We start from the raw sequence: 21464 nt of genomic DNA on the forward strand, positions 1-21464 counted from the left end.
TCTTTGCTATTGTGAATAGTGCTGCGGTGAACATTTGCATGCATGTGTCTTTATGGCAGAATGATTTATATTCCTCTGAGTGTATACCTAGTAATGGGTTTGCTGGGTTGAAGATTAGTTCTGCTTTTAGCTCTTTCAGGAATTGCCATACTGCTTTCCACAATGGCTGAACTAAATTACGCTTCCACCAACAGTGTATAAATGTTCCCTTTTCTCCCCAGACTTGCCAGCATCTGTTATTTTTTTACTTTTAATAATAGCCATTCTGACTGGTGTGAGATAGTATCTCACTGTGGTTTTGATTTGCACTTCTCTAATAATCAGGGCTATTGAGCTTTTTTTTTCATATGCTAGTTGGCCACATGTATGCTTTTTTTTTTTGAAAAGTGCCTGTTCATGTTCTTTGCCTACTTTTTAATGGGGTTTTCTCTTGTACATTTGTTTATGTTCCTTATAGATGCTGGATATTAGACCTTTGTCAGATGCATAATTTGCAAATATTTTCTCCCATTCTGCAGGTCATCTATTTACTCTGTTTATAGTTTCTTTTGCTGTGCAGAAGCTTTTAAGTTTAATTGGATCCTACTTGTCAACTTTTGCTTTTGAAACCCTGGAAGACAAACTAGGCAATACCATCCTGAACATAGGAATGGACAGAAATTTCATGACAAAGACACCAAAAGCAATCACAGCAAAAGCAGGGGAGCTCTTAACCATGATTTACAGTGAGACACTCTGGTTCCATGGCCAGGATGATGGGAAACCTTTACCAAAACAAATCTCTTCTTGGAATCCCAAGTTGGAACTCTAAATATTCTATCTCATGAAAAATAACAATAAGCTGGGCACTGTATCTCAGCTACATAAGATACATGCATGCCTGTAATCTCAGCTACATAAGAGGCTGAGAAAGGAGGATCACTTGAGTCCAGGAATTCTAGACCAGCCTGGGCATCATAGTGAGACCCCATCTCAAAACAAAACAAAAAGCCCTGATTGTTCATGGCTATTGCACTATATAGTATTATTAATATTACATTTCAGACAAACTGTAGGTCATGTAGGCGCTGAGGAAAAGAATTGGGAACTGTGAAAACCATTGTTTATATAGAAGATGCCTTTTGAGCTCCAAACAAATGTGGAGAACATAAGCCATTGACAGCAGCTGGGCACTGTCCACACTGTCCCCTTCTCCAAAGCAGCAGGACGGCACAGACCCACAGGAGGGACTCTAATTATACTAATTGGCCAAGATCCAGGCTCTGTGCTAAATGGAAGAAAGATTTCTTGCCTGTGCTGGTGGCTCTTTCCCGTATTCTCGACACTTTGAGAGGCCATGGCAGGAGGATCACTTGAGCCCAGGAGTTTGAGACCAACCTGTGCAACAAAGGGAGACCCCATCTCTGCAAAAAACAAAAACAAAAATAGCCAGATGTGGTAATGCATGCCTGTACTCCCACCTACTCGGGAGGCTGAGGATCGCTGGAGCCCGGGAGTTGGAGGCTTCAGTGAGCTATGACTGTGCCACTGTGCTCCAGCCTGGGCAACAGAGTGAGACCCTGTCTTAAAAAAAGAAAGAAAGAAAGAGTTCTTGAAAAATGGATGGTTATTTATGTGGCTGAATGGCGTTATCTTGGTGTTCAAAAGCACTTCGGGTATATTTGGCAGTCAAAGCATTTTTAAAGCACCTAAACAGCCTATCTTGTATTGGACTTCTCACCTCTTCCCAGAAGCGTGAGGCCAAAAAGTAGATGTATATACAACTAGGAGTTAAGCCAAACCCGGCTTCTCAAGTGGTCATGGTTGAAGAACACTAACTACTAAAAAGGTGTATTGACCCAGGGGGGGAAAAAAGCTGACCCCTGGGGAAAAGTCTGAATTTTCCTCACTCTCTGATGTGTGTTGACTTTACTCATCTGGAAACTTTAACATGGGGAACAGAGGCAAGAGGTTAAAAGCCTTTCAAAGAAAAAGCGAACGTGTCTTTTGTGAAAACTCATTTAGGAATTGGTTTGGTTTAGTGGTTCTGCAGTAGGTAAACTGAGTTATTTGACATACTGACTTGATAAAGCCACCTTTGTCCGAGTAGACCATTATGGTAGCTCTAAGTATGACTGGGTGGCCATTTACTTGTAAAGTTGTCCACAGTGCCATGATAGTGACAAAAGTCCAAGAAGACACATTACAAATTCATTAACTTGTTCTTCTCTTTTCAGAGGATTTAGAGTGTCAGGGGAAAGATTATTATAAACTAGACTGCATAGTTTTGTCACCACTCACTATAACAGATTATTTGGAGCAAAACACAGTGAGACTATGAAAAACAGTGCAGTGGAGTGGCTTCTTCCTTGAGGTTAAATTTTAAATGTAGCACTTAAGGTAGGCATTGTAGAGGTGAGAATTAGACATGGAAATCCCTTCAGTTTGTACATCAGGTACTGGCAGGGATTTAGATACCATGTTAATAGGAAAAATACTTATCTTTAAACCCTGAATCACTCTGTATGGCAAGACGGTTGCCACACAAATACACATTAGAGTGAAATGAACCCTCAAGATACTGAATTGAACGGAGCACATTAAGGTCCCATATTGGTCTCACGCTCCCTTTAAAGCGTAAGGCCATTGAGAGGAGTGTTGCCCGATGACATCATTATTTCCTGCTTTTTTCATGCGGATCCTGGCAGGTGGGTTTTGCAGGTTCATGTGGATTTGATGTAACACCAGTGTTTTCTACCTGAGGCCTGGTTTTTTGTTTTGTTTTGGTTTGGTTTGGTTTTTTTGTTTTTTTGATGGAGTTTTGCTCTGTCACCTAGGCTGGAGTGCAGTGGCGCCATCTCAGCTTGCTGCAACCTCTGTCTCCCAGGTTCAAGTGATTCTCCTGCCTCAGCCTCCTGAGTAGCTGGGATTACAGGCACGCACCACCACGCCTGGCTAATTTTTGTATTTTTAGTAGAGACGAGGTTTCACCATGTTGTTCAGGCTGGTCTCGAACTCCTGACCTCGTGATCCGGCCACCTCAGCCGCCCAAAGTGCTGGGATTACAGGTGTGAAGCACTGCGCCTGGCTCCTGAGGCCTCTTAAGCCTTGGTATTGGCTTATGCTATGGTGCATTAGGAGAATGCATTATCACGTAGCTGATGCCCTCAAACAGACTCCTACTCAGCGTTAGGCCAGGTGACTGTCAACTCCTTAAATTCAAATTCCAGAAAAAACACTGACTTAAAGAAGAGCAGACGTTTACACATTGGGTATTTTCTGATGAAGCTGTCTGTTTAAACTGCTCTATTCTTTAGAAGTGTGATTTCTTTCATTTTTATTTGCGAGCGTTACAAACCCTCTGGCCAATGTTGCGTGATCAGCTAGGTTTTAAAAATAGGACTTGTATCACATAAGAAAAGGGATATTGAGGCATAATTATACATTTATATGGTACTTTACATATTTTACAGTGCTTTTATATACGTTATTTGATTTTATCTTCACATAACCCAGTAAAGCAAAGAAGCATTAACTTCAGTGTAATAGTTGAGGAAACTAAGAGGTTGAGATATTTTTCTCAAGGTCGCCCAGGGAATATATTAATAATTAGAGATAGTTTATGCCCTCAGAAGCTGAACATGTATCTTTTATTTCTATAGACTGTAGATACTTACGCTCTAAGAGCCTCACCATCAAAAGAATGAAAAAAAGAAAACTAGGTTTTATCAGTCATCTGACATAATAATAGTCCTTCTAGAAACTGGTGGTAAAAACAACATTTGCTTCTTCCCTCTGAAATGATTTGGAATGTCCTAAATATCTAAATTTGACAAGAATAGCTGACTAGTCAATGGACAGGATCCATTTTAGTCCAAATGGAAATCCATGAAAAAGATGGAACGGAAAGGGCAGCCAGCCAGATGTCCAGGGGTCTGACCCGCCCTGGCTCCCCTGTGCACCATTCCATCAAACCTTGAGTAAGGCGGCCCTCACCCAAACTGGGGATCCAAATACCTACCCCTGCCATCTCTCCTAGGTTATTAGGAAAGTAAGAAGCAGCGCTGTGGATTGACATTATTTGGGACATTTAAACATTGTACAAAATACAACTGTTATTTTTATTAGGAGTTGTTCTCCTCTTTCCCATTGAAGAATTCCCTCTTAGGAGTTCATTTCTGTTCATTTCTTTTCAGTGGCCCATGCTTGCTAATATTTCTCCATCAAGTTCTAGTCTCTGTGTGTGTGTGTGTGTGTGTGTGTGCGCGCGTGTGTATGTGTTACACTTGCTTATTCTGATGAACCTTTCAGCAGAAACCATTTCTCCTGAAATCTTTCTTTATCATTTCATCAAGAGTAATGGAAATGTTACCTGTCCTTCTTTATTTGTTGCAAAATTTAGGGACAAGGAAGAAGACCGTGTATGTTTTCTTAAAATCAATGGCCAGCACATTACTGTAAAACCTATTGATTAAAAACACAAAGTATAATGTTAGTCATTTAGTCTGTGAAGTGATGCAATAAGGGAAGAAATTTATCCTTTGACTTTTGCATTAACCTTTTATTGACTGCTTGCATACCCATAATTAACACACACTTTAGCTAAAGTGGTTAATTTTAGCATGGTGACCAGTGTTCACTAATGTAGCTGCAATCCCGATCATCTAAATGTAAGTGCAGCCCTGGGGGAAATCAGCGGGCAGTGAAGCCCTTCATGAGTTACACCTTGGTCGGGGGGACTTCTGGACAATCTGCTGGCAGTCAGCCAGTGTGACACCTTTCGGCTGCTTCCTGTTACGTCACTAGGTCATTCAGGGAGAACCACTCCTAAGTAGCTGAGAGTTTTAAGAGGTGGTTTATACAGTGCTTTGAGTCAAAATAATGTGAATTTAGGAGGTGGTTTATATAGTGCTTTGAGTCAAAATAATATCTATATATTATATATACTTTATATACACATATAATATGTAATATACTATATATTGTATATAGTTATATGTATTTATTATGTAATTATTTTATATATGATATATTAGATATAATTATATATTTTATATTTATTACATAATTATTATATATAATATATATATTATATATTATTATATATTATATAATGATATAATAATTATGTAATAAATATATAAAATATATAAATGTATAATAATAAATACATATAATTGTATATTTTAATAAATATATAATTACTTATATATACAATGTTATATGTAATTATTTATGTATGTCATCTATAATTATATATAATATAATAAATATATTGTATATAAATATATCATAATATATAATATATTAAAAGTACATGTACATACTATATTATGTATATACTTTATCTCTCTTCCTCCTAAATTCATATTATAAATTCACATTACATATTATATATAATATATAATAAAGTATATTGTATAAAATATGTATATATAAAATTTTGTAATATTATATTTGAAATACTTATATATAAAATAATAGGTATACATATAAAGCACATGTATATAATATTTTATGTATATATATGTATTATTTTCCTTTGCTCTCCTTGAACTGCTTCATGAAAGGGACAGTATTTTCTGAACAGATCCAAGTTGATTTGCTAACCCAACAAACATTTTTAAAAATGGGATTTTTCCTTAGGATAGGATTAGAGAGGACAGGATTGAAAGGGGAAATTGTAACTTTTTTATTGTTTAGCTGGGTTCAGTAGGACTTGGGAATGACACCGAGAAGGGAATCTTGTTAACTTTCTTTAGCAACATTATCCAGCTTTAGTCCTGAAAACTGGCCTATTTTCATGCAAAGGCCAGTGTGGATGGACCAGCATTCTCTTGTGTTCTGGGCAGAAATCTGTCCCAAATAGAAATACTATTTGAAACAAAACCAAATGTCAGTGTTTTCGTGGGTTCACACCCAGGTATTCTCTGCACACACTACACTGTATCAGCCACAACATCTCAGTTTAGAGAGACTACCTGAATCCACTTGGCAAAGGCAATGGATGTTGTAAAAGGCAGGAAATAACTGAGAGAAAGGAAGCATGGCCAGCATATCAGCTAGGATTCTTTACAGAAAAACCTAACTCAGACAATAAAGTCTCATGAAACTGAAACATCTAAGTGAAGCATGACCCAGATACTCAAACAGCATGGTCCAGGATCCACCCCTTGCTGGATGGCAGCAAAATGTTGATGGCAGTTCCAATTCACACATCCTAATTGTTCATAGGCCAGGAGAGGAGAAAGTCTTTTCCTTTAGCTCCCATACCAGTCCTCTGATTTAGTCTCTTGATTTTGCCCCATATTGGGTCATATGCCTCCTCTTAAACCACTCCCTGTGGCTAGGAGAGCATGATGTACTGACGTAGCGGAAGCCAATCAAGGCTCTCCTCTGGCTATAGTGGTGGAGCTAGTCCCACCCACATCAAGTCATGAAGGATAGGGAAGGAACAGGTACCCCACAGGAAAATTAGAATCCTGTTGGTGGGAACGTTGGGAGTAAATACAGGACAACAAATTTCCATCACAATCAGTATTCCTCACCCATTTCATAAGACAACTTGGGGCCCCGTTATTTTATAAGAGACTATAGAGTATTATGTGCTAAGAAACAATCCAACTTTATTTCCTGTAAATGCAAAAATCAATCTGGAACAACCACCACTTAGAAGGCCAGACGCCAGTGCCTTTTATCAGTCCTAGGTCTTCAGGAACAACTGTTGATCCCTTCTGAATCTGAACATTTTAGCCTGACACTGGGAAGTTGTAGCAGCTTGAATATATAAGCCTCAGGGTCTTGGGATGTCACAGTGTGGTAGGATCCAGCCTTAGGTGCAATTTGATTCAAGCCAGAAAGAGTTGCTCTTTTATCCCCAGCGCTTCCCCTGGGAGTCCGTCTAGAGGCTCCGCACCCAGTTAGTATGAAGGAAGGAGAGAGCACAAGTATAATAGGCAGCTCTCTCATTGGCATTTCTCGTCTGCCACTGGTACCTGGAGTAGAAGTAACCATAGTGATAATATTATTTAATGGGTATTGGGCACTTGCTATGTACTGGGAAATGTTCTAAGCACTTTCTGCATATAATTCATGTAATCTTCACATCAACCTCATAAATAAGATACTGTTATTACCATCACCACTTGGCAGACTGAGGCTCAGCGAGGTAACAAAACCTGCCCAAGATATCATGCCCCTGGAGAGCAGCAACTCCAGCAATCCAGAGAACACACTCTTTACCACCATGCGGCAGTCTCCCTGCTTCCCATCTTTGGAAATTGAGATCCAAGAAGGAAGAATGAGTGACCCGAGCAAAAGAAATGAAACCCTAAAGGGGGACAGGTGTGCCTTCAAGTAATTCCCAGCCTTCTCTTTATCAGTTCTGTAGGCTGGGATGATGCTAAATCACACAGTATCATTTGAGTTAGGGATGTCTGTCCTTTTTCATGGGTAATACATCACCTCCCATAACGAGCCCTTTCCCGGCCCCTATTACTATCAGTTGGAAATTGGCAAGGAACACTGGACATTAAAGAAAAAATTTTAAAGCAATCTTGAAATTTCTGAATGAAGGCTCTGAAGAAACCCAACAAAGGGTTCTACTCCTGACCCAGATGGATGCAGTGACCGTGTACAGCTTGTCTATCAGAGCTTGAATGCAAAGGAGCCACTTCCCATACCAGCCAGTCTTTTTTTCTTTCCTTTTTTTTTTTTTTTTTGAAACAGAATCTTGCTCTGTTGCCCAGGCTGGGGTGCAGTAGCACAATCTTGGCTCACTACAACCTCCACCTCCTGGGTTCAAGTGATTCTCGTGCCTCAGCCTCCTGAGTAGCTGGGATTACAGGTATGCATCACCGTGCCCAGCTAATTTTTGTATTTTTTAGTAGGGACAGGGTTTTGCCATGTTGCCCAGGCTGATCTTAAACTCTTGGCCTCAAGTGAGCTGCCTGCCTTGGCCTACCAGGATGCAAGGGATTACAGGTGTGAGCCACCATGCCTGGCCCCGGCCAGTCCTTTGATGAGAAGAACAACAGCTGAAAACTGCAACAGCTTTGCCCAAAAGAAAAGCCATCGGGATTGGGAAACTTGTACAACACAGCACAAGCAAACCTCTGCAGCAGGCTTCAATGTGTTTAATACTTTCACAAAGTACGGAGGCAAAACCCATTTGACAGGTGAAAAAGCATCTCTATTGACTTTCTACAAGCCTTATGATATTCTAGGTGGATCGACACTTATCATAGCCCTTTAATCTGCCAGCCAGGATAATGTGTGCATGGATAATTTATCCACTGTGAGATTGAAACGCTCCATTTGGAATAACTTTCCCTACCCAGTAAATTGAGCATTACTCCAGGATTCTGAGACAGAGAGAAAGCACAATTTTAAAAGCTTTGCAGAGTTCCTTTGTAATTAGTCGCAGCTTTCCTTGAATATTAATTTCCCCCACATCCCTTTCAAGTGGTTTAGAGACTGTCTCTAGAACTACAGAGATGCACCCTCAGAACCATGACAGCAAGCGGCATGGTCTCAAACACCTATGATTAAGTAGTCTGCAGAACGCACCCTCTGTTCTTCGGTGCAGTGTGTAGCTTATCAGTGCAAACAGTTTAATATTTATGCTAAGAGGATTGTCAAAAGCAGCTTCTGTTGCTTTAATTCTTGTTTTAAATAAATAATGAGAACATTTAAACACATTACTCTTCTTGAGGCCCCGGGGTCAGCTAATCTTATTATTTATGAAGTGATGTGCTACATAATAGTACTTAGTGCATGTTAACAGGCGCTATTATCAGGGCCTGATGCAGAGAGCCGAAGATATATTAGAATGTTACGTGTAATGTACGACGGATTGAGTGCATAGGATGCCGGTGTAGCAATTAACCACACGCAAAAATAGGTGTAAAGTTGAAGTATGTTTTCCCGGGGGGATCCCCTCACCATTAATAATTCCCCAGAGAAGAAGATGTCTTTCCGTTAGGAACCCTCTCTACCACCAGGCTTGGAAATGGGGCCAGGATATTCCATTCTTTGATCTCTCCATAGTCAGTCCTACACAGTCAGAAGACAAATAGTGAGCATGACTTTTTAGTTGATTTAGACAAAAATGCAGAGAAGGCGGGGGTGGAGGGAGGCACGTGTGCAATGTCCCAAATGTCCTCACAGTGTCTGGTTTTGGTCCACACATTTTCACTGCCACGTACTCCAGGAGAGTCGAGAAATCGTTCATTCCTTATTGCAATCTGTTTCCTTCTCTCTGATCCTCATTTTGCAGATAAATAAAGCTGAAGCCACTGAGTTTTCCCAGGTCACTTTTAAATAAGCCAATCTCTCTGAGAGATAGATGCCTGCCAAGGTGTGAGAACGTTGCCCCAATTTTTTTCCTGTGAGGCTATAATTTAGCTTCATATGATAATTAATTTCTCTACTATTGATGAATAATCCATTCAATAAAAACCGTGATTTAAGTGTTTTCCTTAGGGACTAACTCTTGCTAGCCTCTTAATTTAATTTTGTGGAAGTTTTTCCCACCTCTTCATCAGTGGAAATGATTATTAACCTCTATTTGCATATATCCTTATAAATCGGTGTCTCCTTGGAGTGCCTTTTTCTGAGCACAGCAAGCTGGGACACTTGTAAATCTCCAGGATCTCCAAAGTCAATCCCAGCCTGTAATATTGTTTAATCTATTCTTGGACGTTTTAATGCAGTAAATTCAATTTAATCTTTCCCAGTAATCTAGTAATACATCGAAATCCCACAAACATTTAAATCTGATAATGGCTTAATCACACACTTTAAATAACAGTTGAGATAATGAAAAAATAATTCACCATTTTAAAGGCAGAGTAACTGAATTTCCCCGATGATTGGCTTCTACACAGCCACCTGAGATGATACAAATCTGGGAGTCCAAACACAGGAAGCCCGGACCATCAGGAACAGCCTTCCTTCTTAGAAACACCTGCGTTCCGCCTGTAGCCTCATTCAGTCATCGCCATGACCTTCACCCCAGAGGACTGTCTTTGGAGCATTGGCCGGTGTTGCTCCAAGCTTCCTGTGGGTTGAGGTCTTCTGGGGGTTTCCTCCCATGGATTAATTTCCTATTGTTACTCTTCCAGGTGCCAGTCGCGAATTGCCCGAACTTTACCTGCTGATCAGAAGCCAGAATGTCGGCCATACTGGGAAAAGGATGACGTTTCGATGCCTCTGCCGTTTGATCTCACAGACATCGTTTCAGAACTCAGAGGTCAGCTTCTGGAAGCAAAACCCTAGAAGGAGCACAAGTGTCAGGCAGAGGAGAAAAAGAGATCGGCTCTTCTCCTCCAGTGTTGTCATGGGCTTAAGCAAGGGCAGCGGAGACTTCTCTTGGCCCCTAGATTGTAGCATCCGGGTCCCCATCCAAAACAGCTAGGAAATGGTGCCCATGAATTTTTAAATGTTTTAAAATGACCCTGTGCTATAGTCTGATGTGGTGTGAAACAGGACCTTCTTCCCCCAAAATTGTTCAGATTTTAAAATGTGAGCCATTCAGCCCCCAAGGTCCAGGGCAGGCGACAGGAACAAGCCCAGCATGTGACAAAGCCTAACCTACTTTCCTCTTCCCCAAGCTTTTTCAGAGACTCTGGAGTGGACCCAGCCCTCTGGGGAAAGACAGAACTTAGAGACATCCCAGTTTCTCACCACACCCATAACTGCTGTCCAATATGGTAGCCCCTAGCTAGCTGTGGCTACTTCAATTTAAATTCAGTTTTAATTTTAATATAAAATGCAGCTCTTCAGTTGCCCTGGCCACATTTCAAGTGCTTAATAGCCTCATGTGACTAGTGACTGCTGTATGGACGGTACAGATATGGAACATTTTCATCATCGAAGAAAGTCCTATTGGACAACGCTTCTATAAAAAGTTTGAGAGCAGGAATTCTCATTTCCATTCCTCTGTAGCCTCTATCCCCAAAGGCAAAGAAACTAAAAGAGAAGTGACTCATTGAAGACTGGCCTCTTTCCTTTCTCTAAGACGAACCTAAATAAAAGCCCGAGCTTTGAGTTCTATGCTCAGCGCACAGGAAGGAGATGTTAACAATTAAAATAAAGTTGATATCCTGTCTTTAGGGAGTTTTGCTGATCTCTTGAAAGAGACACAGCCCTATTTACATCATTCCGCAGATTTCACCAGCATAGTATAATTTTTTCTGTAAGTCCCTCATTCTTATGTAATAACAAGTGGAACTGAGGTTTGAAGAACCTCAGTGGCCCATCCTGATGACATTGGAGACTCAGAGAGACAAGAGAGAGTAGGGTTTAAAACCTGAGCTTTAAGACTCCCACTAGCTTTGTGTCCTTTGGTATTAACGTGCCTCAGTTTCCTCATCTGTATAATGGGGATATATGAAAGGCACCACTCCCAAGGTGAACATTAAGTGAGATGATTCTAGTTACAGACTTAGAACAATTTCCAGCACATAGTCAAATATCCAGGAAATTCTAGTACTGTTATGTGTGGGTGAACTGACCTGGATGTAGATGCTTTCATCTCTCTTTCTGACCCCTCCGCCAGTTTTGTCTTGTGATGCCGTTAACACATCTCTCCCTTTCCGACCTGGCTCCTGCCCACTGATGTCCCAAGAAATCGTGAGAATAGTTAGCCCCCCTCTCCCCAGCCTGTTGCCCTCTCGTGGAGGTGTTCACAGTAGTTGAGAAGTTGAAGAGCTTTTGCCCGTTGAAGGTGCACTGAGAATAAACTCTTTCCTGCCACCAGAATTGCAGCGGTTCACGGCCTGCACTCATTCCCATGCAGTTAATAGACACAGAAATGTCTTGTTAAGCAAAGCGGCCAGGGTCTCATCATGTTGAGACTCGAGTCTCTCAGACCTTGGATTCATCCCCTGGTGTCTTTGAGCCTCGGTTTCCGCATTGGTAAAAGAGAAGTGAAGCACTGTCTCACAGGGTCATCGCAGAGATTAAATGAATAACGTAGACCAGGAGGGCGTGGCATTTAAAAGTCACAGATGGGGCACCCTCGGGCCTTCCAGCCCAGTGTTTTCTTTAGCCCCTATGATGTTCATTTTTTGTTATATTCCATTAGGTGCCAATATTTTTAAAATGGGAGATTTCACATAAAATTAAAAGGTCTGCATTTTCTTTCTTTTTTTTTTTTTTTTTTTTTTTTTTTTTTTTTTTTTTGAGACGGAGTCTTACTCTGTCACCAGGCTGGAGCGCAGTAGCACGATCTCAGCTCACTGCAACCTCCGCCTCCCAGGTTCAAGTGATTCTCCTGACTCAGCCTCGCGAGTAACTGGGGCTACAGGCACGTGCCACCATGCCCAGCTAATTTTTGTATTTTTAGTAGAGATGGGGTTTCACCATGTCGGCCAGGATGGTCTCTATCTCAACCTCGTGATCCACCCACCTCGGCCTCCCAAAGTGCTGGGATTACAGGCGTGAACCACCGCACCCAGCCAAGGTCTGCATTTTCTTTAGAACTCAGAACACCCAGTAGTCCTAGGCCCCCATCCTCGCATGGCAACAAGCTAAATAGCATCTTCCCATTGCGAGTTGGGGCATGACCCAGCCTATGGTTTGCTATACTCCCTCTTTTTCTCCATTTTATCATTAATTGTGAACCTGACCCGTGTCACCTCTTCATGTTAGCGCTCTCCAAACCTGCTTGCTTTCACCCCTCTAGTCAAAATGTTTTGTGCTCACCCCAATATATGTGTGACTATTGAACTCTATTTGTAGACTGCTTGTACTAATGTCATGTGCATCATAAAATATTCATATCCAATAAAAATATTAAAAGGATGAGATAAGAAACCAAGAGAGGTTCTGCTGTTTTTTCCTTTTGCATGGATGAGCCAGCTTCACTGGCCTGGGTGGGGCCCAGGTGGAATTAGTTCTCAAAGTCCTCCAGGTGGAGTCAGGGGATGTGCAGCAGGGTTGGAGAAATCACTACCTTAAGTGAATCCGAGAGGTGATATCACATTTGCTCTAAAGAAATGGTGATCCCAGCACTTTGGGAGGCTGAGGCGGCAGATCATTGGAGGTCAGGAGTTGAAGACCAGCCTGGCCAACACGCTGAAAGCCCATCTCTACTAAAAACACAAAAATCAGCTGGGTGTGGTGGTGTGTGCCTGTAATCCCAGCTACTCGGGAGGCTGAGGCAGGCAAGTCGCTTGGCCTGGGAAGCAGAGGTTGCAGTGAGCTAAGATCATGCCACTGCACTTCAGCCTGGGCCACGGAGCAAGAGAAAAAGAAATGGTGAGTTTCACTGAGCATGTGTTTGAGGATTTCAGGGAGGTTTCAGGTGGGTAGAAGGAGGTAGGCAAGATCCAATAAAAAGGCGGCTGGTGCGGACAATGACAATGAACTCGTATCCTGCAGGGTCAAGGGGAGGCTTGCTTCTGCCCTATGAATTGGAGAAGGACTTTCCTGGAAGCACAGGCTCAGAAATCGCACCCTTCCCCCCATGTGTGCGGATAACAGACCACCTCCATCAGCAGCAGCCCCCTCCTGCTTTCCTGCCAGTCCTCCCTCTAGTCCCAGCTATCTTGAGAAAAGTGATCTAAGAGATCTCTTTGCACTGAGGTGCTACTGACTGCCCTGCCTCCCTCCCTTCCTCCCGCAAACCCTTCTTGGTGCTGACCACAGCCTCAGCAATGGGGCAGGCCTGGGGACCCAAGACAGATCTCTGCCTCCCAGGCTAGTGGATGCCCTGGGATATGTAGTGACCAAAACAAGAACTTACCCCATAGTGGGGAAATAGACAGTAACCAGCAAACCAATAACAAGAGTGTCCAGGTGGTTGTAAGTGCCAGGAAGGGAACCAACTGGGAGAGGGACAGGAGGAGATGGTGACTGACCAAGGGAACCTCAATCAGGCTGTGGGGAAGGAAGGTGGTCGGGAAGAGCTTCCCAGGAAAGGGGACGGCGGGCCCAGGCAGGAGAGCCCTGGGAGGGGTGCCCAAGGAAGGAAAAGGGCCCTGAGCCCAAAGCCAAGAAGACCAGGAGGGGAGAAGGGGAGATGTAGGGCAGAGCAGGCGGGAGCCGCTCGGGTTTTATTCCACACACCCCAGGAAGCATGAAAGGGTTTCAAGCAGCAAGGACGTGGAAGTAACTTGGTGAGATATTTTCATGCTTTAGACCATCGCTCTATCTGGATTCCAGAGGGTCTCTGAGAGAGCAAACGGCTCAATCCAAAGGAGCGGCTTTCCAACTGGGGATGTCCCGCTGGCTGGGTGAGATCTCAAGATGGCCTGCGGCCCCTCTAGGTTGCCCACCTGCTGAGTTCACTCTAAGCAGCACGTCCTCTCCGCACCCCTGCAGATCCATTCCTGCCGCCCTCACTGGCAGGCTCCAGCCCCTCAGAGCTTTCTAGACATGACAGAGCCGGGTCATGGCATCATTGGTGACACAATTTTAGTAATCAGCTTCAAAATCCATCACTCACTGAATCGAGGGATGCCGGAATTGAGAGTCCATAGGCCCTGTTTAATGGACCCCACGTTTAGTAGACAGTTTTTTGTATGCTTCGAGGGAAGGAAGGTATTTTCAAATGCAACTTCTTTTTTTGTTGTTGTTGCTCTAGTTAGGGCTGATTTTACCACTGGGCAAATTGCATACATTTGGATCCATGCCACGCTAAATACTGTTTATTTTGGAGATCTGTCAGAGGCAAGCGCATGGAAGACAAGGGGGTTCTGGTTTGAAAAGGCAATTCTCATCCAGACAGATTCAGATGGAGAGGCACGGTGCGGATTAAAATGCACCGAAGTGGTAATGCCGTTTATCCCGTTTGCCTTTGTTACTCTGTGATTAAATGGTATTTTTAATTAAGTTTCATTGGGAGCCATAGGTATCACGGTGGTGAAATCAATTTGACAACCATAAAGGGGAGAGAAGGCACAGGCGTGTTGTGATGATTGCGGCTGTAGGGAAAGCGGGCAGCTTGCAGAGGATGGGTGGGAGGAGGGGAGCCGGCTAAGAATGACTTCCCACAAGGCAGCAAGGGCACCCCTGGGCCGCTGCTGTGTTTGGGAGGCAGGTTTTGGGGATTGTCAGAAGGCATTCACCTGGTTCTCTCGTTCACCTGAGACACCCAATAGATTCCTGGAAACTCCAGGAAAGTATCCGAAGTTCTGTTTCTCCATTGTCTCTTATTAACAAGGAGAACCACGAGTGCCCCCCAGATCCTGGCTAGAAGGACCAGACAGCTTTCTACCCTGGTTCCCGGGCAGCTCTGCTCCCATAGTCCTGTGTCCCAATGGCCCCATGCTCCCAGGACGGTCCTAATTCCCACCTCTGGGAACCTTGTCAGCCAAGTCCTTCCTGCTCTCTGGTCCAAATCCTCCTCCTACATTGGAAACTGAGCGTTTCTGCACCCTCCGCTCTTTCTATCCCACTGTCATTCATCAGACTTTCCAAATCTTTGGATTCCTGAGTGGCAGAAGAGGTTTCCTGAGTTTAAGTCCTGGTTCTGTGTGTGATCCTCACTCTACCACCTCTTCAAACCTTTGTTCTCTTGTCTACAAAATAGAATAGTAGTAATCCATCACCTAAGGTTGCTGTGAAGGTTCAATAAGTTAATGTGCATTTAAAATGCCTCCTGCAGTACCTGGCATATACAGGTCTTCAGTGAGGTACTAGCTATCATTATTAACGAAGTTTCCTGTGATAACAGTTGTCGCCTTGTGACTGGGGCAAATCACTAAACCCCTCTGTGCTCCAGGCTTTGTTTATATAATGCGGATGATGATAATGCCTAGCTCACTGGATTGTTCTGTCCCCTGCGACCATCCATATTAAGCGATTCATATCATGTCTGGTACTCAAAACTCACTCCACGCATGTACATTATGATGATGAAAAATATGATCTGTGGTATCCTGACCAAAATATTCAAGGGACTAAAGATAGCTGTGGCTTGTTCAAGAAGAATATTGTGTCACTATCCCATATATTATCCCATTTGCTCTTCACAGCTTCCATTTTTCGCTAGGCGGATGGCATGGAACTTTTTATAAATGAGATATTATGAAAAATGATGTTTTAGTACTCCCATTTCTACAGTGGGAGTAGGTCACCCATTGCAATTTTAGATTTGCTTAAAAAAAAATTCTTGCCATCACCTTCTAATGGATGATCTGTGTACAACAATTGTTTATTGACTCTGAATGTCTAAGTACCAGGGTCAGTCTATTTCAAGGGGAGGGAAGCATTAATTAACCTCCAGCATTAGATTCAGTGATTCTTTTCCAATGATGCAGTTCATGACTTTGCTCGCATTTACTTTTCATCAATCCTGAAAGAATTGAGGTAAAATAGTTCCTCTGCACATGTGTGTCAAGCTAAATGGATAACAGCAGATACAGATCTGTTTGCCTGTCTGCACTTGCCTTTAGACAAAATTCATCAATTTTACAAAAGCCACTGACTAAACATGGCACCAATACAAATGAAGCACTTCTAGCAGGCGGGGTTTCCCTTTGTTTCTGATCTGGTAAATGCAGTAGTTTCCTGCTGAGCCATGGGAAGTACTGGTCTAGGACAGCAAGGTGCCCTACAGGTGGGGCCAAAAGGGTCAAGACCATTCTACAGGAAGTTTAGGAGAAGTTCAGTGGTTCCAGATCCTGTGTGCTTCGGGTAGATCTGACCCTCTTCATTAGTGATAATGGCATGAAGCTCTTTCGCAGTCTTTTTTTTTTTTTTTTTTCCAGACAGGGTCTCACTCTGTTACCTAGGCTAGAGTGTGGTGGTGAGATCATGGCTCACTGCAGCCTCGGCTTCATGAGCTCAACCATCCTCCTGCCTCAGCCTCCTAAGTAGTCAAGATCACAGGCACTTGCCACCACACCCGGCTAATTTTTTGTAGAGATGGGGTTTCACCACATTGCCCAGGCTGGTCTCAAACTCCTAGGCTCAAATGATCTGCCTGCATCGGCCTCCCAAAGCCCTGAGATTACAAGCGTGAGGCACTACGCCTGGCCCTCCACATAGCCTTGCTTGGTGTTAAAGATTAAACAAAGACCACAGGTGATCACTCTCTTCGTGGTGCCAGTTTCAAGGGCACCCTTCTTCCCTTCCCAGCCTCCGAGAGAAGGAGAGAGGGTCCACAAGCCAGATTCATCCCCACAGGTAAAACCACGACTGTGCAGCTAGCAGGTGGAGATAACATTTGGAGAAGCGCTTATAAATGCTAAAGTCCTACTCAAGTCCAAGGGAGAGGAATTATTATTATTCATTTTGTGAAACCAATTTAGTTTGGGTGGATAATGGAAGAATTTCTACACACATTCATTACTTCTGATCAGGCAAGACCAGTCTGACACAGGAACGGTATGTGGCTCACTCTTAAAGCCACAGCAGGCAGCCAGGGCTTGGAGAAATAGAAACCTCCCTTGCACAAGAATAGTCTCAATGAATCATGTTAAGGCCTCTTTTAAGTTTTTCAGACTCCATGCACCCTGTGAAAACTGCTTTCCTGAGTAGAGGTACGTTCAGCACTTCATAAAACAATCCTGGAGCCTCCAGACACACGGATAGAGGAGCATGATTGCGTTTGTTTCTTTGCAAAATTGCTGTCCCCAACTGAAAAACCTGATTATCCTTTCAAAGAGGGAATTTGGCTTTCCATGTTGATACCAGCACAGTTAACCTTCAAACCCCCAAGGCCTGCAAGAGATGAATCAGTTTCTCAGAGCAGCCAAAGCTGTGGCTTATAACTCTTGCAACCCAGAAAACTGGACCACTGGTCACCGTCCTTCCCCCTGCCCCCAACTCTGCAGACAGAGGTTTCTAGTTGATTATGCCTTGATTAGAGTCAGGAGAGAAGCAAGCCAGGTATATAGGATTCCCATTATCCTTCCCTCCTCTGTTCCCGACCAGGGTCACGCTGAGAGGGATCTCGGTGAACATGTGAACAATCAAGCCATGTTTACCATGGACGTTTAGTTTTCTTTTCTCAAAATCAAAACAGAGTTTAGTAGGCAGTATATTTCATACATGCCCCTTGATCAATGGAACGATCTGTCAGAAGCCATTAAAGCCCCCATTAGCTTGAATGCATTCAAAGCTAAACTATTGGATCATTTAAGGGTTGCAGTGATTGTTTTTAATATACCGTACATTGATTTCTCCCTGTGAGCAGCAACATAAGTTTGAAACTAACTGTGTATGACTAAGGCTCCATTTGCTGTCTCCAGCCCTCTGTGAGAAGCATGGTTTCACTTCGACCAGAAATGTCTGTGTATAGTTTTCAAAGAGATGCAGACCCTGTTCGATTTCCCAAGGTTTAGACTGGGTCGGGTTGTTATTTCTTTTTTCCCTGAGCTTTCTCCCATTTCTTTGTGCCCATTAAGTGAGCTGTGCATGCAGAATGGGAGAGGCATCCCTGCCAAGGACCTCAAGTGAAAGGCGGTGGGAGAAATTGTTCTGAAAGCATGAAGCCCAGCTGAGGCCAAAATCAAAGTGAATTTGACAGCCTTGGGCCAGCAAAACTCTGTACCCAGCAGAAAGCAATAGATGTGTGACTGTGTCAGGGGCATCCTCACTGGTGAGCTGAAGGTACCTTGGAAGGGCCAGATGAGGAAGGTAGCCAAGGCCACAGGCCCTCTTTGGACTGCCATATTGCCAGCTCTTCATAGTATTGACTCTTCAGTCTTAGCCAACACACACTTGCTGATTCCTTCCTAAAAATCAGACTCTGCTAGCACCACAAAGTCCCTGTCCTCAAAATCCTATTGTTAATCAGCATTTCTGGTTTCTGTCCTTTGCTCATTTTAATACCGAGCCTGAGGATAGGAGTGCAGCATGGTGAAAGAAGCAATAGTTACCACATTTGCAAAGGCACATACCCCAAAGAGAAGTTTTTAATATGTCACACCCATTTTATAGATGGGGCAATGGAAGTCCAGATGGGAGAAGTTATTTCAGGTGAATTACAGAAATTGGATTTTGAGTTTCTGGTATGTACTGAGATTTGGGAAGACTGTGAACATTCTTAAGCCCTCCTCCCAAGTTCACCTTCAACATCCTAAAGCATGTTGAAGAAGGTGGTTCCAGGTCACTTACAAGAACAGGAACAGCCTCTCCCTCAAAATTTGAGCCCAGAAAGGAGAACCTCTGTTACTCTAGAAAACAGTGTATGTGCTATTGTTTTTTCCATGGGTCACAAAGATCCACAAGATACTGGTGATTTTACATATTATTAGAGCCACTGAAATTTATGATGCAGGATATGAACGTCAAAGAGGCCAAGATGCATCGTTCAGAACACTGGCAGGTCAAGCACGAACCACCGTAGTAAAATCAAAAGCTGGAGTCAGCAAAGTATAGCCCACAGCCAAATCTGGCCCATCCCCACTTCTTATAAAGTTTTATTGGAATGCAGCCATGCTCATCAGTTTATGTATTATCTATGGCTGTTTCCAACTACAGTGGCAGAGTTGAGTGGCTGCAAAGGACCACAGGGCTCCCAAAGCCCCAAATAGTCATTGTCTGACCCTTCCTAGAACAATTTTACTGACCTGTAGCCTAGCTCCAAGGATTGGTGTATCACCTGTGGTCGTGCCTATTAAGCAATTAACGTCATGTCTAGTACTTGGTAATGACTCCGCATGTATCAATTACGATGATAAACGTCATCATGGCATCCAAACCAAAATACTCATGCCAGCATCTCTCTGTACAGAAACATGGGAAAAAGAGCGATGCTATTAAGGAACAAAATCGACTCAGGAGCAAAACCTAAGGCTCTTTCTGAATTAAAGAGGCCTGAGTAAGGTAGTGAGAGGACCATGGAAAGCCTTTCCAGGAGGATGGAGAGCCACCCTCCCGGCTTTCAGGTTCAGATGTCTTGTCTCAACAGAGGCCAGCTCTGCAGGGAAGCAGGCTGAGCCCGATCTTCCCTGCGTTAGAATTGCTCAACGGGCGAAGCACTCCTGAGCCCTTCGCGTTGCAGAACAGTGCGAAGATTATTCCAATGCCTCATTAGGAAAGGTGATAATCTGGTCTGTGGTTTCTTTTTCGGTGGGGCATGGGATGGGGGTGAGTGTCATGCTTTCTAAGGCGCAAGGCTGACTAAAGGGTGTCCTATTTATAAAAGCCGGTAAAACACAGCAGCTTCCTATTCTGTGCTTATTACCCAGAAGCCCCTGGCTCTTAGAGTTTCTATTAAGATGTACCCTATAAATACATATGCCTCCTATGTACCCACAAAAATTAAAAATAAAAAAATTGAAATCACTCATTTATGCTTGGTGTTATGATTGCAACTAAGAATCCTGGAGTGAGCTGGTTACAAAGTGAGCCCGACTTTCCATGGATGCACCGTCCCAGGGTGCGCGGTGAGCCCTGCTGTCCATGGAGGCACTATACTACCGTGTGCTCCTCCTTAGAGCTCTCTGCACTCTGCCTTTGCTGCCCGCACTCTCCAGGAGCACCTTAGTTGGATCTTTACTTCCTTACTGCCTCTCTTGCCACTCGAATCCTTAAGTCACTTGTAAGACACTCCACGTTGATCATTTTCATTTGTTCTGTAACCAGAGTGTTTATGAACACAATTTTACTTGCCAAATTTGGTTTCCATGTTGGACTAGAGGAACTAGAGGGCAGGACTTACTGGATCGAATTTTTACTTCCATTTTATGACATCCCACAGGACTCAAGACTTCATGTCCCCCAGATTATTTGATCTTCAACAACTGTCAATCCAGCTAACTTTTATCTGACACATAATAGGTGCTCAGTAAACATTTGTTAGGTGATTATTTGCTAAAGCAAAATTGATCTGATCTCAGCATCCCCTGCTTTAAGATCTCCTCTAGTTCACCCTTCCCTTTGGGTTTTCCGACCACAGCTTGCAAGACTGTTTGAAATCTTCCCCTACCTCTTACAGTTTCACCTCCCAAAACTTGCTTCTAACCTTTGTTCCAGTTACACCCAATTTTGTGCCACATCCTGAGTTGTTTCATGTCACCAGTGCTGTGTAAGGTGAGTTGACCATGATCCCAGTGGAACCTTAGCAGCAGATAAGAGGAGAAAGCTGAGAATGGGCAAAGCTGGGGGGAATTTGGTCAGCGAAGTTAGTGTCTCAAAGCGACACTTAACTGAGGAGGTACCGATATGATAGACAGGTGTCTGAGCTGGTACTTGGGGCATGGCAGCCAGTGGGGTCTGCAGAAGGTCTTGTTCTGTCTTGATTAAAGGAGTATGAGGAAGCACTCCAAGCAAGGCACTGCAAGGCCACAGTCCAGCTCTCAGAGAGCAAAATCACAAAAGACAAACTGCTTTGGCCAATGGAGGTTGAGGGAACACTGGAAGAACTTGGTGGACATGGACTTGGGGCACTGAACTGACATCAGATCCCACTGTGCTACTAAGATGGTGGAGTCACCTCATAAACCTTTTTTTTTTTTTTTTTTTTTTTTTAGACAAAGTCTCACTCTGTCGCCGAGGCTAGAGTGCAGTGACACAATCTCGGCTCA

General features: G+C 43.3%; 1 protein-coding gene across 2 annotated transcripts in view; it reads left to right on the forward strand.

Moving 5' to 3' along the window:
* FTO (FTO alpha-ketoglutarate dependent dioxygenase) overlaps positions 1–12802 on the forward strand; it is a 422796-nt gene extending 409994 nt beyond the window's left edge. For both annotated transcript variants that reach the window (XM_007993307.3, XM_007993308.3), the window contains exon 9: positions 10104–12802. In XM_007993307.3, the coding sequence (XP_007991498.1) occupies positions 10104–10257 (154 nt within the window). In that variant the 3' untranslated portion in view covers positions 10258–12802. The remainder of the gene's footprint in view (positions 1–10103) is intronic.
* The last annotated feature ends 8662 nt before the right edge of the window (positions 12803–21464 follow it).

This window comes from Chlorocebus sabaeus, chromosome 5 (assembly GCF_047675955.1).
Source record: "Chlorocebus sabaeus isolate Y175 chromosome 5, mChlSab1.0.hap1, whole genome shotgun sequence".
Classification (NCBI taxonomy): domain Eukaryota; kingdom Metazoa; phylum Chordata; class Mammalia; order Primates; family Cercopithecidae; genus Chlorocebus; species Chlorocebus sabaeus.